This window comes from Chlamydotis macqueenii, chromosome 7, assembly GCF_036417535.1.
Source record: "Chlamydotis macqueenii isolate bChlMac1 chromosome 7, bChlMac1.mat, whole genome shotgun sequence".
NCBI lineage: Eukaryota > Metazoa > Chordata > Aves > Otidiformes > Otididae > Chlamydotis > Chlamydotis macqueenii.
The window spans coordinates 34981995-35002541 of record NC_141562.1 but is presented as its reverse complement, the minus strand read 5'-3'; the positions used below and the strand labels follow the sequence as shown (position 1 = coordinate 35002541).

General features: G+C 42.5%; 1 protein-coding gene across 8 annotated transcripts in view; it reads right to left on the bottom strand.

Annotated features, from left to right (window-relative positions):
* Nucleotides 1–20547, bottom strand: part of TACC2 (transforming acidic coiled-coil containing protein 2) — a 143813-nt gene that overhangs the window by 60520 nt on the left and 62746 nt on the right. For 6 of the 8 annotated variants that reach the window (XR_015259053.1, XM_086752012.1, XM_086752016.1 and 3 more), the window contains one exon: nt 13372–13500. The exons of 1 other annotated variant lie outside the window; for it this stretch is intronic. Coding sequence is in view for 6 of the 7 variants with exons in the window: in XM_086752012.1 (XP_086608138.1) it covers nt 13372–13500 (129 nt within the window). In the remaining variant the exon portion in view is untranslated. Of the gene's footprint in view, nt 1–687; nt 992–13371; nt 13501–20547 lie in introns of those variants that run through there. One more of the 8 variants, XM_086752019.1, reaches the window with a different exon arrangement.

Here is a 20547-nt window from a genome sequence, read left to right as displayed (position 1 = left end):
GCATGTACATACATGTTTGTGCACTTTCATATATGATTTAGCCATCTAAAAAAAGTGATAACTTGTTCTGAATAACCACTAATTCTTTGCTTTTTCCTCCCTCCCCCCAAAGAATCTTTCAGTGTTGGCCTTCAGTGAGAAGAGATCTAAGGACACCTTGCTGATGATTCATCAGAGGATATAATACCATGACAGGGAGGGATGCTGACAAGGGTGACGTGACCTGAAAAACAGTATCTGTATAGAGAAAAGCAAAAAGAAGCTCTGAAAAAAACAGTGAAATGCGGCTCCATGCTGTGCATTTTAAATCAAAAACACAGAGGTGGTGGGTTCGGGAGGGGGGAAGGGGTGGGTTTTTGTTCACTGGAAATGGTCATTGTGTTTGATTGATTATGCATCCAAAACATGAAAAGACAAAACATATGGTACACAGCTATTGCTCGACACAAATGAATCGAGGTGGTCAGCCCAAGCGAGGTGCTCTCATACGAGGACAGCATTATAAAATATAACCGGCAATATTCAGCAAAACGTTAACTATGTCTCCAGCTGAATGCCATGAGCATTAAACAAAGGCCTCAGACACAAAAGTCAGCTCCTTAACACACCACACAGGTTAAGTGCAGAAAGGCTGCGGGCCCAGCAGTACAGAGGGAAAAAAAGAGAGCAAAGGGAATCCACACTTACATGGCCTCCGACGGTTCCCGGTTCAGGCTACCTGTCTGTGCCTGCTGCAGAGACTGCGACCCTCCCATCCTCAGCGTGCCCTTGGGTTGAAGCTAGACGCGAGCAAGGCCACCTTCCTCCGTAATTCCACCAGCAAGGAGCCCCGAGAGCTCTGCCTGTGTAGAGGCTGCAATACTGCAGTGCAGATGGAAACAGCTGCTTGCATCAGTGGCAGCACAAGCAGAAACACTTCAGCAGCAGCTTCTCTTCTCTGAACTGTTGCCAGTTATTTTTTTTTTTTGGTCCAGATGAACACTATTTATAAAATAAAATAAAATCCCAGCCACTGTGACAGTCTAATCATTTGCTAAACATCAGTGGTCCACGCAGCTACGGTGCAAGCGTCTCTAACACAGGACTATTGGCTATTGAAACTGGCTTTGAGGAAGAAAAAAAAAAAAAAAGAAAAAAAAGAAGAAGAAGAAAAGCAGACCCTCCCTTTAAGCACACATTGTCAGCTACTGTGGCTCCCTAAGGACCTACAGGCAGGACCATTATATTGTGTTGACTCAGCTGATTTGAAATGCAAATGCACGTGTGCTCTGGATGCCGTGCATACATTTCCCTTTAATAACAGGCAAGTTGTGCATATCGGGATGATTGCAGAGAGGATTCATAAGGAGAAAGGCTGCTTTTTGTTTTTTTCATTTAAACAAATGAGCTCATCCCTCTTGCCAAAAATGGAATCTTCCATGAGGAACGTAGGGAGAATATCATGAGCAGCCAAGGTAAACAAGCCAATGTGGGAGCCGACCCTGCCAGGCGCAGCTCCATCCGACAGCTCGGTGCACTTAACCGTTTTGCTTCTGCCTGCACAGACCCCCTTGCTGGACGATGCGGTGGACAGCCGTGGGGATGCTCATCATCTCACGCGGATGTGGTCAGGGGTGAGGCTCTTTAAGCTCAGGAAGTACAAGCCCAAGCAAACAGTATTCCAAACCCAAGGAATACGCTTATCCTTTTGCCACCGTGGAGGTGCCAGGAATTCATAACAAGCTGAAAGGGCTGGGCACCACCACTCTCCACCGTCCTTAGCAAATAACAGATGCACCAACACACAAATTACGTTTCACATCACTAAAGGACGGAAACAAAAAATCCGTTGCACTACCATCTCTACTAGGCATTAAACTCTATGGACAGAAATTAGTCAGAGCTATGTAACAATTCTGGATACATGACAGGGCAGAGAGGTCAAAAGGACCAGATAAATTGAACAGAAATATTAAAACTTACTAACTTCCAAGCACCTACCGCAGCACGGCTTTTGTGTTTCAGCAGAGGCCTCACTAGGCTCACATCTTAAACAGTTTCTGGCTTTTTTCTCTGCTTGCAAAAAGGGAAATCTAGTATCGTTTGCTTACTTTACAAAAATAAGGGTTGCTGTATACACATGCGAGGTTCTGTCTCTCTGGGTGCACCCACAATAATTTGTTCTTGGGATGAGAAGAAACAGAGAAGCTTAGAGAACACGAAGGACGTTTCATTTCCAGAGACAGCCTAAAATTAAATTCTGTTTTATGAACAGCAGCAAGATAAATGTGCCTTTTTTCTCTATTTTTTTTTTTAGCTATGGGGAAAAGCTAGTGAGCCAGCACTTTGTTCAGCCACAAGCTTCCAAGCAAGTTACAATTTTGGGGTTGTTTCATTTCTTGTGAAAGCCAAACCCCTGATTTCTAGTGTCCCGTTGCTCAACACTCATCTCAAGTGCCCCAGAGAAGCAGCGGCACCGCCTCACTCAGGGACTGAGCTTCAGAATTTCTGGTGCCTGGTTTGGCGTCTGAGCCATCGTTAACCCCCAAGCTCTGCAGCAGAGCCCAGTTCCGACACTCCCTTGACAAGGTGGTGGCAGCTCACTATGCTTTCTGCATTTGCCTGCTCTCAGGGGAGGGCTCCCACTGCTTGAGCAGCCCAGCCTGCTCAAACAACTCTTTCCAGTCATTACTGGACAAGAGGTGAGAAACGAGATGTATCCCAGGCACCGTCACAACTCTACAATTCTCAGAGTAAGAGTTGAAAATAGAGGACGGTGTCAGTTGACAGGTTTGCAGCTCTTCCGTGCTATTAAATACAGGCTGCTGTTTAGCCCTTTTACAGCAGTATTTGCTCCAGCAGACGTTTACCAGGATAAGCATAAAATGCCATGTACTCGACAATTTTGTTCATGAGAGCAAATCAGCAAAGCCAAATACAAACACAACCCAGTGTGCAAAATTGTAACGTAATGTCAAGCACATGCTTATCAGGAGCAGTCCCATGTAAGTAAAACACAGAATTTGAAGAAAGTGTATGAAAAGCCTCATGTACACTCTGGCAGTAGGTTTGAAATGGTTAATAACTCCAGCATTTCCATCCAACATGGGAAATGAACGGTACTAGCCAACAGACTAAAATTACATGGCTGTATTCAGAGACCCTACTAGGCTGAGGTTACAACTCAGCTTCAGTTTTGCATGCGGTAGCTATACTGAACTACAGAGGGCTGGTCTCTTCCGAATACCATAAGAGCTCTCTACTGGATTTCATTTGTTACAGAGAAAAGGAAGACATTGAGAAAAAAAAAAAAATCCTTAGAAAGGCAAACACTGTATTGAGAAAGTAAAGCCCTAGCAGGTACCTGGAAGCAAAGAGGGAGAAAGCACTGTTTGTCCTGCCAGTGAGGAAAAGAGGAATATTGCGGTGTCTTCCTAACAAGGGTAAACAATACACTTAAAATGCCAGTGTCAACTCCCTCCAATTTCATGTGTACATCTGTTAGATAAACAAAGGCCCAATAAAAAAAGGCTTGGACTGAATCCTATGGGGCAGCATGGTCCTTTCCAGAGTCGTATAGCAGAGAAAGCTTTTGTCCCATTCCCCAACACTTCTATGCAACAGACATTTGAGTTCCACTAGAAATTGTAGGTCTTGGCTAACACAGAATCACAGAATCGTCTGTAGGAACTTCAGCCTTTCGAGCCCAAGGATGCCCCTGGCCTCTTCGCATGTACTGTGCAGGTTAGCAGGGGGCTCTGGACTATTGTGAGGGGTGTCATGAGAGGATCTGTCATTTTACTTGTTGCTACATTCACCTAAATCCAGATATTCTTTAAACTACTCTAGATGCTCAGAGAATCATGTCACTCATTTCACTTCTTGCACTTCAGAGGGAGGAGAGATGCAATTAAGCATCATGCAGCTGCAGCAGTAAGCTTGCAAAGCTGGCTTTGGCCTTTGATTTTTCTGCGGGGCAGAAGCACAGAGTCTGAGAGGCCTCAAGACTGAACACAAACGTGGTGTGATCAGCAGCACTGGAAGGTTTTCCCTGCAGCCCGGCCTGATCGGTAAGGAAAACCTCAGATGAGAGGGGAGCTCTCCTCCTGCCTGGCCCCAATCCAACCTCTGGGCCTGCCAAGAAGCATCAATTTAGTACTAAATTTAGTGCTGGCTTTTAAAAACATAAGAACTGTGTTGATGGTATAAGCACATTTTGTTAAGAACTTCTCTGGAACCTGAAAAACACAGAGATGTAGCTCAAAAAGAAAGAAACAAAAAAAAATCCCACTGTGGCTTCAAAGGACTTAAAGATGCCCCAGGCATTTCAGCCTGGGCATGAACAGCCCCATAACAACTTACTGTGATCCCACTGCTGAAAAAGACTGTTTAAGTATTCTGTACCGTCCTTTAAAATTTATCATTTTCTCTTCCTGCCTGTTTCATCCAGTTAAGCAAGAGCCATATTTTGCCCTACACTAAATTAATGTTTTATTGAAACTTGACATCTGTTGGTTAGTTGTTTGAAACGCTGTACAGGGCCCTAAATATTTGGTATTATTACATTTCATGTTTATATATAAATTCAGACTTCGATCACTTGCACCCAATTTGAAATTTTTGGCTTCTATCAAAAAATAGTGCTGGACAGAACCATGATAAGGTTTTCTGATATACTAAAATTTATGTTCTGTTTCTTTGCTCCTGGCTTCACTGTCCATCGTGCTAGGCACTTATGCTAGTGATAAACATGACCAGACAGACACATATGGAAACATCAAAGAGCCTACTGAAAGAAATCCCTCCCTCACACATTTATCCCCCTTGGGAAGGAGTGGGTGAATATTAAGCTATACCTCCTAGCTGCAACGCATTATTGAGGTATTGTGCAGAAATGAGCACCAGATAAAGCAAATTGCATAGAATAGAGCAAAACCAAACATCCCAATAATAATAAGGGTTTCTCTTCTTTCTCTTATCCTGAAGGCTGCCAGCAAAGCTCTGAGGAACAGTACTGTCTACAAAAACAAACAAAAAAATCAAAGGAAAATGTTAACAAAGGATAGACTATTGTTTAAACAGAATCCTCTTGCCCCCTCAAATATTTTATTATTTTTTAAATGACGTTGCCTTTGGATCCCAAAGCCTGTAGTGCAGCCTGGGAAGAAGTTTCCACCGCAAGGACTCCCTTGTCATTAGGCTGCCAGGTATCAAAGGGCTCATGGCTAGGGCATCCACAACATCAGACTGCTAAGAAACAGCAAAGTCCCTAAAGGACTAAAAGGACCAAATTGCTCAAAAAAAAATCAACACTGTTCTGTACAGACACAGTTGCAAGGCAAACCAGTGCCTCCGGGAGGCTGACTGTACTTCTGAGAACACATTAGCACATAAAAGCATTGATATCTTTTGAAGTGCAGTGGTGACAGCCTTTTTAGGACATCCAATGCTGGAGAACCCTGTACTCCAAAACCCTTCCAGGAGCACCAGCCCTCCTTGCCTTTGCTGACAATGCCGCCTACGCACAGGCTCTGTCTGCTAAGTCCTTCCCAGAAATACAGGTCTCCTGGGACCAGTGTTGATCCTCGTGTTACAGAGAGGTCAAGTAGACTGTTTTCAACCACGTGGGCACTCAAGGTTTGGAGTTCCCCTCTCTGAAGGTCATACAGTAAGCAGTTTTACCAGCTTTTAAAGAATTCAAGCATTCTTCATTACAGACTGCACAAAAATACATGGCTTTAGACATGTTACTCATATTCCTGTGTTAATTTACTCACCATGTGTTTTTTTCAGTTCTGGGACACTTAAGACTTCTTTTTGTTTGTTTGTTTATTCTCCAATTCAGTCTCTCTCACTCCTGCAGACAGATTTTTGCTCCTTATTCTTACCTTCCTCGTTAAAGTGACTGAGATCTGTCTTGTAATTTCCTTGAGGAGAGTCACCTAAAAGACCTCTTCAAGCAACGAGCTGCCGAGGCTGCCAGCCGAACACCACATGGCATTTGCTACCCTTCGCTCTGGCTCTTCATTTATCCAGTTAACTCTACTCTTATGTTACACCCAGGGATGTGCCAGCAGGAATCTTTGCAAGACCACACTGATCTTGCATTTGTTTTTTCCAGTCAGTTCATTTGATGATCCAGCTCAGTGCTGTGGCGCTCCTCCACTGCTGTGGGACAGGGACAGTCACAACACTTAACGCTGGTACTGTCACCAAATCCTTCAGAAAGTCACACCTAAGCACAGAAAGCAACTCTAACCCCTTCAATGTCTCTCTCTCCAGAGATGCAATTCCATTTTCTCTTTTTCTTTAGGGAATAGTCACCGAATTGCATGTGGATAGGTCACCATTTAAAATTTAAAATCTTGGTTATTTTGAAAGATGATATCCCAAAGTTATATCCCAAAGAGAGAACTTAAGGAAATATCACCTCCTGGAGAGTCATGCACATTGTAAGAGAGAAGAATGAACTCTTGCTATCGAGTAGCAAGAGCAGTGGAAAAATAGCAGATTTCTTTCTTCCTCTCTCTTAGCTTTAGGAGGCAAATTTGTGCTACAAATGAAAGCGTAAGTACAAAAAGTTACCTGAACTATGCAACAAATGTATCCCATCTCGGTTTACTGGCGAAAACCAGTAAAGTGTTAACATAAATTGTAACACCTATGCTTTAGTAACACCTAATAAATAGGCATTTAGTGCAGTTCATGTCCACAGCATAATTAACACAGGATTATAGTCCATAATTAGCAATTTAGAGGTACATTAATCACCATCCTTCAAAAATCCAGTTATCCCTAATTTAATTCCACTCCACTACAGACAAACCAGAAATTCAGCCCTAAAGTAAGAATGATAGACCTTCAGATTGAATCCACAGTCTTGTTGGGTTTTGGTTTTTTGTAGCTGTTTGTTGCTTGTTTTTTTTTTTTCTAAATGGGCTTAGAGTGGGGTACTGATTCATTACTAGAGAGTGTAAATGAAATTTGAGCAGTAAAATAATTAAAGAGTGATAAATCAGTGGGATATTTTTCAATATTCTCTTCAAGAAGAATAAAATCAATTCATTCAACTGCCTCTGTACAGTAGCTGGCATAACACAGCCCTATCTGCGTTACCATGATATAAAATAATACACCACCAAATAACACGAGGAGATACTAGGTGTAAAGCTTCAGAGATTTAACTTACTCTTACAGATTAAATACTTTGATAAAAGTATTGTCTGCTCCACCACTTATCTAGATTAACACAATGTGAGTGCTTTATTTGCACTGATACATTGTGAGTTCATGAAAAAAAAACTGTGTCAGAATTCCCAGCCTGAGAATACTGAGAGTATTTCCATCTGACAACTGCAACTCACAAGAAACAAACACTAGAATGGGTTTTAAAAAAAAAAAAAGTATAAATATAAATATATAAACAACTGTGTCCAGCCCCTCTTAATCACTGTTTGGTTGCTAAGGTCACTGCTTAATCTAAATTGCAAGTGAGATTAATGGCATTAGAGTTATGAATAACCAAGATGCCTGCTTAGTTATTGAAATGTCCTGCATGGGAAACTCACTGCAAAGACAACAAAAGGGGCCTCCGCACGCTGCTATTCAGGATGCCGGGGGGCTACAGTCTTTCAGAGGTCGGTGGTGAGTTACGGTCAGTAACGTGAGAACTAAACACGCCAGAAGATTCCGTGTTGAAAAGCGCTTTATGAAATTAAGAAGCCATACAAACAGGGAGATCAGGTTTCCGAGAGCTGAGCACACCCTCAAGTGCAGAAGCCTGCACGGTGGCTGTGCGGAGATTTCATAGAAGGAACAAGGGAGTCTGTCTACCCTGCACATCTATGGAGGAGACCCAAGTTAAGGCTCAAGGGCAGCCAAACCCCTGTTGAAATCTCTTCGTCCTGCCCGCATCATTTCATGTAGCCTCTGGTCTGTCATTTGTTCCTTTGCTTTCCCCTCCTGCTGAGGCACAGACACTTCAATTTTGGATTCCATTTGTATCATGCTACTACTGTATGAACCAGTCCCAAATTCACTGGATCACAAACAAAACTTTAAACCCCTGTTTTCCAAATTTCTGGCCCAGCTTCCAGACTGGGACCACAAGCATAACCACACCAAAGGAGGGAATTTGTTTTACAGCTGAATATGCCTCTGCAGATCACGTCCACGAGCTAAACGCCCAAAGCTCTGTTGACATTTCCATGCACCAGAGTTGCAAAACCGCCTTCGCAGACCATGGGACCTTTTCTCGCTTCCGTATTTCTTACTAAGCCTTTAAATATCCCGAGGTAGAAGATCCCTAAGACAGCTGGAGCCAGGCTTGTTAGGAAAGGAGCTGCTTAACGCCGGGAGGGGACTGACATTTTTAAGGGCTTTCATGCACCTGCCCTCAGCTGACAAGATCAGTGCGAATAACACTCTCCGGGGGCACCTTGTAGCAGATTTCAGGTTGTAGAATCCAAAGGTCTCTTGCCCTCAGGGCCTACGTGAAGAATTAGATTATGAAAATGCAGGATGAAGCAATCAGACAAGAACAGTATTACTGCCTGCTGTGGGTCTTTGCTGTGACTGCCAAGGATGGGTGGTCAAACGATGATGGGGTAACCTCTTAAAGAAGTTAGCTTACAGCTTCAATTTGATCTCAAAAGAGTTAACAGAAAACTATTTTGAAGTATTTAGGTATTTTTCTCTTTTTGCTTTTGGTTTTAAAAGATTTAGCGTTAGGGGTAGAGAGCCCCAGAAGCACAGGCCATACTTAAGCATAACATTGAATATTGAGAAGTACAAAACACACCTGACTCAGCTGTTTTAACCCGTACACTAACTGCTGAAGGACAAGAGGTCCTTCAAGTCCTCCACCCTCCCAGCAGTGCCAGGCTCCTCTGGTGTTATTGGAGCTGTCACCGTGCATGCCACAGAGCCAGAGCACAGCAACCCAAGCCAGGTGTACAATCTCTGCCTTGAATCTGGACTGCCAGTTTTGTAGGGTTGATGCAAGATGATGAATGCCATTCTAAAATTCCTTGCGGATGGATTAATTAGTGTAACGACATATTCATTTTCATGCTGCTGAACCTGTTCTAGCAGCATGGAAATTACCATATACTGCCTGAGGGAACCTGTAAAATACACAGTAATAACAAGCAGAGGGCTACACTCGCCCCGTTGTCCACTGCCACATAGAGAGAAGCTTTACAACACACACACAAATAATCGCTCTCTTTGAGCACAAACACGCAGGCAGAACGCACCCCAGAGAGCCTAAATTCTGAACAAAGATTCAGTTAGAAAACCAGTGAAATTTCTCACTTCTGTCAAGCATCCATTAATGCTTTGCCTTTTAAAAATGCAGTTCCTGGAAGCTATTTGTTGAATAGCTGCTGTTTTATGGAAGCTATCCTCTGCCAGCACACAACATGGGGGTCCCCAGGCACCCTGCCCATCACACACAGGACTGTCCCTGCCAGTTTTGGGTTCACCCAGAGAAGCCTGCAGGATCCAGCCCCTTGTCTCAGGACCCCATCGTACCAGTGCCACAATCAGCTACAAGAAAACGCACTTAGTCCACAACGTTTTTGGCTTGAAACACAGCAGACATCCCAGTGTTTGATGCTATTACTCAGTAATCGGCTGAAGAGGTCTACACTGAACAACACAAAGCGTCCTTCAGCCTGGGGCTGAGCAGTTCTGAACACATCACTCAGGAGACACAATAGCTTTTAAAAACCTGGAATGGAAGAAATTAATGAAGAGCAGGACTTTGGCTCACTCCTGTCCATTTGTTACAGCCCAGCTGAATCCATGGAAGGTATCTGTTTTTTATGTTGTGCTTCAGAAGACTGTGAATGCTTTTCGGGATATCAGCCACAAACCTTCAAGAAAAACCCTTGGGTTTTAGTTTCCAAGGCCCAACCAACTGAATCTAATGCCTTCATTCTGTTGCTACTATAAAAAAACAAAAAAAAAACCCCAAAAAACCCCACCTCACTTGTGCACCAGAGAGTTCAGATACACACTAGAGGTATACTGCAATCTAATTCATCTAATACACTTTAAAATAATCAAATCAAAACAACAAAGAAAAAACCCCAACTCTCCAAAACAACAACCAAAAAAAAAAACCCAAATGCCAAACTTTAGGAACAAGAAGGTCTTGACATTGCATTTGTGTCCCTCACTTGTATTTCCCACTTCTTCCTTCCTCAGTGCACTTGTAAACTTAGGGGAATGACACATCCCTTTCAAAAGGGTTAAATTCACTCAAAGAAAAAAGCCATGTGTTTTTGAATCCCATTTAATCCCTTCTTGGTTTTGATTACATCATTAAAAACAACTCAGTCTAGGATTATCAGTATTAGTCATAAATGAAGGCAATACATTGATTTTTATTTACTTTGTTTTACACCAAGTCTCTCCAAAGGTAGGCAAAAGGAGAAAACTTGTTTTCAACAGGCGATCAAGCAAATAAAACCCTCAAGTCATAAAGTCTATCCTGCTTTTCTGTGTGACACCAATAATTCAGCTTTGCTTCCTCCCGGGGAAGTGTTATGAAACCACCTTTCGGAAACCAACATTGCAGAAAGCAGAGTTTTCTGTAAAGACTGTTGTGACTTTTCGCTTCCGGATAGAAAGATTTGTTGCTGTGTTTCCAATTAGTTCCAGGCACATTTCAGGAAAATTGGGTAAGACAGAGATGTGTATTTAATTTCAGAGATTCAGAGATCAGCAGACGTTCTCTGTCCATCCAGAGTCTCTCAAAATGATCTGACTCCAGTCTGTTTTAATTTTTGAAAGAAAACTGACCCTGTATCTGACAACAAGGAGGACCCACCTTTCCAGTCACACCAGCCACATTTAACACCACAGGTGTAGCTTTCAAAGCAGGTAGTCAGGCTACAGGTGAGGACATGCAGAAAGACAGCATTTGCTTTTTTCTCTACAGAATGGATTATATCCACCTCTCTTCCTTGTAGGACAATTGGAGGGCTGGCTCAGCTCTTCAGAGCCTTTCCAGTTCTATCCGTAGGGCTTCCGTAAAAGACAAGTTACACTCACTAGCAGTATTTCAGCACTTCTCCCAAATTATGAAGTGTCTGTGACACAGTTCATAATGTGACCATCATAATCACAGAGGAAACTGAAATGCTTCAAGGACCCATTTTGCAGAAAACTGTGCAGTGGCACAGCACTTGCAGAAATTTAGCATGTTGTCATCCAGGCAGTTGCCGTAAATGTGACAAAGTGAAACACAACCCAATTTGCACGCTATTATCTTCCATGGCTAATTTGACTTGATAGACATGAATCACATAAAAATGCAAGATAGTCCAAGAATTGTTTACATAAGGGGCTGATTATAACAGCAAAGAGTTATTTGGACAGTAATATATTTGCTTTTCAAGAAGATGCAAGAATTCTCTTTCATCCCACAGATACCTCTAATTCTCACCTCTGTATGCATCTTAATTTCCATTAAGATTTGTGAAAGTCTTTGTTCATGTTACAAAAAGAACAAACATGCAAGTTCAGCTTTAGAGAAAGAAGGCTGTGGGTGATAAGATTGTGATTTTTAAGGCAGAACGTGGATGCTTGCCAGAGTACATGTTGGTTACTGACATCCTAGGCTGGATTTCAATTCTGCATTAAGCAGTTCTACTAATATTACTTAATTACTCCATTGTTTACTCCATCCAAGAGATCTGTGCACATATAGATATTTACATGATTAAACATGCTACGTCATTATCAAAACCAAACAGAAACTTCAGAGTCACAAGCCAATCTAAATATGTGAGCACAGTAGGTCTGCCTATCTGCAGAGTTCTAAAACTACTTCTTCTCTCTTTGATGCTGAATTCTGGTGAAAAGGAAAAAGAAAATCACTACGTGTTTTGGTGGTTTCAATCTGGATTTGTAAACGATAGTCATCTGTGACTACACTAAAGCATGCACAGAACGTGAAATTCAGTCCAGCGTATCCATAAAGATCAAACAATTTTGGATGATTCTCTGGAAAGAGCCAACATCTTGAGGTGAATGTTTTCTAATTTACAACCTCACCTGATCATTTATCTTCATTTTTAGAGAATGACCATGGTATCTACTCTTCATTCAGAAAATTCCCTCCAGATTACAGAACTTGCATACTGGTGCAAACCAGACCTTTGAGCACTTCTGTTCCCCACCAACTATGCACAGGTTAAAAAATGCAGGTCCAGTAGAGCATCACAGAAGAACATTACACAGAAGATTTGGCCTAACTGTGTTACAGCAAGCACATATGCCAGAGGTGAGGACAGCATCTTCTGATCAAAATAATCAGAGCTTTAGAACAAATAGTTAACCAATATGTTTCCTAGATATTATGCTGTGGATGGTTTTTGGAATAGCATTTGCTAGTAGCATTCACTGTTCCACAGCAGAACAAGCCTATTGTGTACATTTTCTTTCATAATTCAGAGTATTCGCCTGCTGACAGCAGCATCTTTTGACATTTCCTCCCTTGTATCGTACACAAGCTGCTGGCCTGTATTTGTGGGGTGGAGAACACTGCTCTCCAGAGAGTGCCCATTTAATATTCTCAGCTGTGCTGTGACCTTTTCCATTAATAGATGTCACAATAAGGGCATGCCTTTACTGCCGAGCCACAATAGCATACTGGTTAACCACCCACAAGACAGGTGTCATCTGAAGCTCTGACATGAATATCCAAGCACATGTCTCATCTTGACTATATTTGAGATGGGAGGACTCAGTTTGGGGGCCTTCCAAGAAAAAATCCCCTAGGCCATCTATCAAACACTATGGCACCATTCAATGTAAATCTGAAGGAGAGAAACATCAGCTTTGAAAACAAAATAATTCAACATTTCTCCAGCAATAGCAAAACCAAGCTGAATTTCTTCCTTCAGTACTGACAGCTAGAATGTGAATCAGTAGTGTGGGATCGGGAAGATGCTGGCAGCATCTGAAGAGGAATAAGAAGAACAGTCCTCTTGAACATGATCTGATCTTGCACAGTTTCACAAAAAAAAAAAAAAAAAAACCACCTAAAAAAACCCCTCTCAAACTTGAACTTCTAGAAGGAAAATATTTGGAAAAATTCATAACAATTTATTAATTTAAAACTAGAAGGAAAGATCAGCATAGTAATAACCAGTGTAGTCCAAGCTCCCTCTTCTGGTCTTTTGCAGTAAATATACTGGAGTAAGTAGATCTTGATAGTCTACTATCTGGTTTCAAAATCTAGCAACAAAGTGCTCACACAACTTAGACAAAACACTTGTTAAAGTTTTTCAGCCTCTTTCACATCATTTACGTTTTCTTAAGCAAAGGATGTACAGACATGGACGTTGTTGTAACATATGAAATAACATCACACAGTACCTCTTCTCCCTTGCGAAACCTTCAGCTTCTTGAGTAGGCAGTTCTACACCATCATCAGGGGCCACAGCCAAAGGTACTTCCTCAGAAACGAAGTTATCAACTTCTTTGCAGCTATCAGGCTTGGAAGGGCTGCAAAACAATTAGTAAAAATAAGCTGACAAATTTCAGAAGTGTCTATGAAGCTTTAGTGAAGTCTCCTTAAAAGAGAAACTTTGGCTGGATCTAAATTAAGGAGCTCTAAGGAGCACATTGTCCACTCTCCAACACCGTCTCTCTCCCACCTTTCATGAATTACTTCTTCCTACAAACCCTATTCCCCTTAGTTTCTCAGGTGACCACATAACCAGTAACACTGCAACGCTCAGACAGCTCTTACAGACCATAACATTAACTGCCAGGCAATTTAACTGTATATGAAATTAGTAAAACAAATAAATCTCTAATGACTACTTAGCAGTTCTCACACAGCCCTTTCCCTCAGCGTACAATACAAACATTCAATTAAGTTACTTGAGTGACTTGTCTTTTGGAAAAAAACTAAAACCCAGGACTAACAAATTCTCTTACTTTAAAGGCTCTCCCTATACTGTAAAGCTAAAAGCGCAATAATCCCTGAACTCATGACATGAATGTTAAGATTTCAGGACTTAATACTGCTGTATTTGTTAATTCCTACAAGTCCCTCTGCTCAGCAAATCCCCACAAGACCCAAGCTCAGAAGCATGACAGCCATGTAACGATTTCCAGAGCATGTAAATACAGCTTGGAAAGACCCAGTTGCTTCACAGCAAAGGAAGGCACAGCGGGGCGCTTTGGGAAGGCGTGCCTGCTCCTGGTCCCTGCAGAAAAGGAGCTCTTGCACTCAGACACCAACCTGGGTTCAGGAAACAGCCATCTGCCCAAATCCCTGGCACTCAGGGCAGGGTAGTTGTGTTGTTCCCTGTCCTCAAGGCAGACCAGAGCAGCTCCATTAACATTCTGTTTTCTTAAGCAAAACTTAAGTTAGAAAAAAAATTTTTGACAGCATCACAAATAAAAAAATTATCTTCTGAGCCTTCTCATGCTCTTTAAGAGCGTAAATCACCCATGTATACAGAATATCACCCCATGAGAAGCTCACTTGCATTCTCCCTCACTTTAAGCAGACTGGTAACCATACTACTCCCCTCCTCTTGGCCACACTCATTAAACTAATGATAGAAAAGGAACTGAACAACCAATGACTTCATGTCTCAAAAGCAGGAGCAGTGCATGGTCTCGTCCTGCCAAGTTGTCCTTTCCAGGGCACCTCTGACATACCAGAGGGGCACAGGTGTTCTGGGGCAGCAGCCACATGCAACGATCTCCCTTCGTGCCAGCTCCTGCCTCCAGAGATCCAGACACAAACGTTTAAGGAAACATTGGTGGAGTCAGGCCTTGGCTGAGAATTTTTTTTAGATTTCCTGAACCAAATATAAACAGCTATCTTAGCCGTTCCTTTTAAAATTTCCTCTCCCCTCCCCCTCAGTAATTACACTGTAATTGTAGAAGGTAGATTAAGTTGTGTTACTGAATAAGAGTTGGTAAAGTTCAGGGACAGATTGTGCCTTTCCTTTGAAACATGTATACAAACAGAGGACAAAGATAAATCACATCCCTAACTTTAGTTATAATGCATAGGAGCATGAGAACAGTTATTCCCCAAGGTGTTTATCCGCTAACTTACTAACATCACAGAAGCTCTTTCTGAGAGTGCTTTACCTTGATTAGCTCATACCCATGAAGTTCCTTTGTGCCACATGGGATAGCTACTCAGTTATTTCTCCAAAGAAACTACCTCTGCTCCACGCACTCCTTCCTTCCTTCCTTCCTTCATTCCTTTCTCTTGTTCCCCAGTTTGGATAAACTGGCCTGACACTAACATAGACTTCCTAAACTTTCAGTCACATCAAATTAAAGTTAAAAAATAAATAAATAGAAAGCAAACTGTTTCCTTTTTCATGCAAAGGACTTTTCCCTTTGCTAAAAATGTCTTTGTCCTAATATAGTAATAGCATCAAATATATACAAAGGCAATGTGACTATATAGGGTCACACAGAGATTAAAGAAAGTAAGATTTTAAAGCAAAAAGTAAACTGCTAAAAATAAGTGAATGCTGAACATCTGTTTGGAGAGTAAACAAAGAATTGCAAAACCCAAACAATTCACAAGGGGGCCCAGCCAAGCAAGAACACCAAACGCACATAAAACTGTGGACCTTATGTTGTGCACACATGAAACCGTCCCAGTTAAGTGCTTACAGAGGCACCTGTTCCCTCCCACTCACACCCTGCACAGGCCCCCCTGCCCAGCTGCAGCCCTTCAGCTTCCCCCTTTTAGTCTTTGCACATAAAATGAAATTATTTTCAGAGATACGCTTTGACTAACAGCATTTCTAACGCGCTCTGCAAAGCAAAGCTAGATATCAAAATACAGGCATTTTTAGAAAAGCTCTACTCCCTGGCCTTCACAAAGCACAGGGCTTACTTTTATGCGCTATAGTATCTCTGTGTGCTAAAATCCACAAATAATTTCCCTTCATCTTTCCAAGCTTGACCTAAACTGTCAAATACTGGATTCCCATAAAGACCACACCTGTCAAGTGTCAGCTGCCTTACTTATGCAAGTGAGCTTGCAAAGGAACACGGCAGAAATGCAGTCGGTTCTTGCATTTTCTCTGACATCTTGCACCAGCACATGTACTGGGATGTATCCAGCCGCGTGCCGTGGGAAGGTGCACTGCAGGACAGGGTACCACGGGCTGCCTCCACCCCTTTTCCCCACTGCTGTTGCTCTGACAAGGGCTAATATTGCCACATAATAATTCCGGCCCTGTTCAGCGTGGTTTGCAGGTTTGCAGACAGAATGGTGACAGTGCAGTGCTACTGGTTGTTTCCCATCACCAGATGGGCATTACCTGCAGACGGGTGCTGCCCACTGGTGGCATGATAAGCTCACAAGTGATAAGGCAAAGGCAGAGCAGCTCAGAAACGGTAGAGACTGCACAAATTGAGGCAGGGTACCACAGCACAGCAACCCTTCCCAAAACACAGACTCTGTGTCTGCTCTAAACTCTCCAGCCTAAGTCTGCATCAGCTCAGGTACGTGTATTAATTAACGATATCGACTCATGGTACTTCTATCAACTCAGACACGAAGTCACTACATTAAAACCTCTTTTTTCTCCACAGCTTTTACTAAAACAAAATTTGCCATTAAACTTATTTTCCAATTAGTATAACATTCAAGTGGTAGTAGCAAGGATACTACCAAAAGGGCCAAGTCTTCCCTGTGCAAAATACATGGGCCAGTCTTTATCCTGTAGAGTCAAGCTGATTAGAAAACAAACATTTTCCAAGCTCTGCCTCTGTTTATTTTTAAGTAATTCTGAAAAGTCACTTCCTGACCTTCTGTGCATACAGATGCCCCTGGGTATTCCCGCCTGTGTCCTGCTAACACTGAGGAGCACACCCCAAGCATCACAGCTCCCCAGGCTGTGACCGATGTGACCGGGAAAGGTCCATCTGCAGATAAAGCAACAAACCTTTTACTGTGTCTGACATCACCTATCACAAATTCCCTTATGGCAGCTTAATGCGCTCTCTGTATAACAGGAGCTGGAGAGAGGCTGACGCAGGAGAACACAACCTTTCCCAATGCCAGCTCAGGTTTGGAACAGCTTTCATTCCCTAGCACCCACAAGAGAGCTGCACTGGCTCTGTCTGGTCTGGACTAAACACCGTCCTCTGCAACCTCAGCTGGAAATTAAATGCAAGAGCAGAAGCTTTCCTTAGCATGTGGACAGGACCAGATTGGTTTGCCCTGCCTGTTACCTACGGCCTGACTCTAAGGACAACTCACGCAGCAAGTGCCTTCCAAATTGCCATTTTTTCCTGGGCACTGGCATTTTTTTTTGCCCACAAGACAGGCAGCAAGTTGCAGGGAACAGACAGACACTGCTCAGAAATGTTTAACACCTCAAACCATGGAGGCCAGCTAAGCTGTGGTCTCATACATCCAGGGCACTCATCTCCCTTCTCTGCCTTTCTGATTCAAACATTTCTCATAGAAAACAGAAGTCCTGTTGCAGAGCTCTGCACCCGCAGCATAAAGAGAAAGATGCGTCCAGCAAAAATCTCTCCTAGTGCAACATGTACTGACAAATCAGAGTGAACTTGGCCTTGCAGTTTCATTGATAAACAAAAAATTCTTGAACTTTTTACCTACTTCTTTTCAGGGCACCCCTCTGTAGATACAGTAAACAAAATCTGCTTACTGAGAAGATGATACCATGTTGTCCCTGATCAATACGATATCAGCAGGGGAGGAGAGAGGCAGGCAGCCATCCGCAAGAAGCAAAACAAAGATACAGTTTCTTGACTGGACAGATGGAGGGACAACCTGATCTCTTATTATGCCCTGCCATCTGGAAGACATTGAGCACAAACTGACCCCTACCTTATATGCACCATGATTTTTCCCTGTCAAAGTGCACACCATCTGCATTATATGACACTCCTGATGGGGAAATATATGGAAACAAAAGGAAGTTATTAGTAAACAACTAAGTATATTGGGGGGAAAAACACTTTATAACTGTACTTTACTGCAGACAGACTGGAATAGCAGGATGCCATCTACTAGCCCTGATAACATTTCAAAAGTATAGTGCAGAGGCATGACATGTGCGTGCACTAGATAATTTTTTGCAGTCATATTGAAGAGCAGTGGTACGGTATTTCTACAAAAAATGTCAAAAAAGCAGTGGCTTTAATAGGATTGCTGTACTTATATAGGCAAGAATCTGCTCCACATCACAGGTGAAGAGAAGATGAGGGATAAGGCAATGATGTGAAACAACAATCATCACCAAAACTCTTCCCTTGGATAAGAAAAGCCCAGTCCTGCTATTACTGATCCTCACTGTGTGTGTAATCCCACGCATTTTAAGAGTACTACTTTCATTTGCTAATACTATGCTGCTATCAGGTTAGGTCTGACCAAACCACAGAGAAGCCAGCAGTGTTTGTTACTGCTGGAAGAGAGTTGCACCACGCCTGTTTCAGACAGGAGCCAAAGCAGGGGTCCAGCTGTGCTGTTATTAACCCCTCTTCTGCGGGTGGGCACACGTGGGAGCTACTGCACTTCTACTGCCAGGACACCAGGGAACAACTCTACAAGGCTCCCAGAGAAGCTGGCAAGCAACAACAGCCTGGACAGGAAAGGCAAGTGCAAGGAGAAGAGGTAGGCTTTTACATCTACAGCTGAACAAGGATGCAAAATAAAGGAGTAAGAAAACCAAACAATGCAAAACAAAGGAGTAAGAAAACCAAACAATACTGACAAGAGTTAACTTGTGCAGCTTTTAAAAAAGTAAACAAAAAAATTAAAACCAACAAACATATGAGAACTACCTGCAGCCAGATTCACTCCAGCTGACAGCAGTATATTTCTCTCTCACCTTCCTCTGTTTCAGGAACTAAAAAACTACTGACTTCCATGCTGAATATCCCTGGTTTGCAACTTTTTAGCAGTGAACTCTCACAAAAATCCTTGCACCTCCTCAAGGTCAGGATATGGAAACAAGAGCCAGATGTTTTGGCTGCTGCACAGTCTGTGTGCCCTCAACCCTACTGGGCTCAGCCACCCTGTATGGGCTAACTACAGCTCAGCACCAGCCTCGCAGCCTACGCAACTGCAATGATGCAAGGAATCCCAAGACTAATTTTTGGACATTAACAGCAAAAACATTTTAAAGGCAGAAATTAGGAAGTAGATCAAAATAAAAGGTATCAGATAATTGAACTTAACTTACGGATCCAGGTGAGAATGTGAACAGTATGAAATCATGAGGTTTACAAGAAGCAGTAAATTAAAAACCTCTAAGACTGCTCTTCCTAAATGTTTCCTACGGTGACATTTAATCATAGACAGCTTGTGTGCCTCTTTCCCTACAAACAGCAAACTACCATCCCAAGGGCAACAGTCTTCCATTTCAGATTGTAGTCCAGAGACCATACATAAATATTCCTGGCACTTTTTGTGCCAGTCTTTTTCCATTCCTCCACATTCAGAAAGAAGCTCATAGCTCCACCTCGATTACTGCTAACTCTTTTCTAACTGCTTTGCTACTATGGCCAACAATCCATTAGCAAGAAAAACCAGAATTCACAAAAACCCATCAGTAACTCAATTACATTTGTTGAAAACAAAGAAACACAACTCTGCGTAAAAACTTACAAGAACTGGAAGAAATCCACATCATTAGCTTCCCACTGGAAGCTTCTCTAGATCATCTTACCCTGATTGTAGGAAAAAATCTGTTTCTCTCAGATTCACCCAGCTAGCACTAGCGACTAACCAGCTTGAGGACTGATGGAGACCAGTACAGGCTAAAGAACAAAGTCACATGGATTTTAAGGTGGATTGAGCAAACCATACAAGCTCCTTTCTGCCTTTGATAGTATCTTATTGCTACTTCAGCTAACCAGTTTAATGCTAGCTTAAATATATTGTGTATGTTTACACTCCACTGAACTCACAATGACTGAAGGTTAAACACACCCTGCAAGGTTTCCTCTACTGTTGGCAGTTAAGACAAACTCATACACCCAAAGATCTTGACATCTCAACTGCCAGCAGCACAAATAAAGCAACAGTTTCTCTTCTCAGTGTAAGTAAAAGCAGACAAAAAGCCCAGTGTCCAACAGAGATGAACGCTTTATAATCAGCATTATGCTGTAAGAAGCTTCTAAAAATTAAAAGAAAATGCCCAAAGGATCAGTTACCCTGTAATAATATTTTTAAAAAAAGTATAAGGACCTAAAACAGTAGAAGGCATACATTGCACCTTCACGTGGCATGACCCTCCTATGTGCCACAGTGATTCCACAGGGAAAGGTAAACTGCATCTTCCTTTGAAGGTTTTGATAGAGCAAGACTTAAATTCTGGTAGAGATTTCCACTGACAGATGCTCCACTGACTACAGACACACTCAGCAAATCCATCAGCAACTGGCCATACCAGACATACGTACATCCAAGAAGAGTGATAGCAATTTCATAGCTAGTGCTGACCCCCGTGGTCCCCCCCCACACCCACATCAGCGAGCAGTCTGCAGCTGCTTCCCACCGCTCCAGCTGCAACAGCTCGGCAC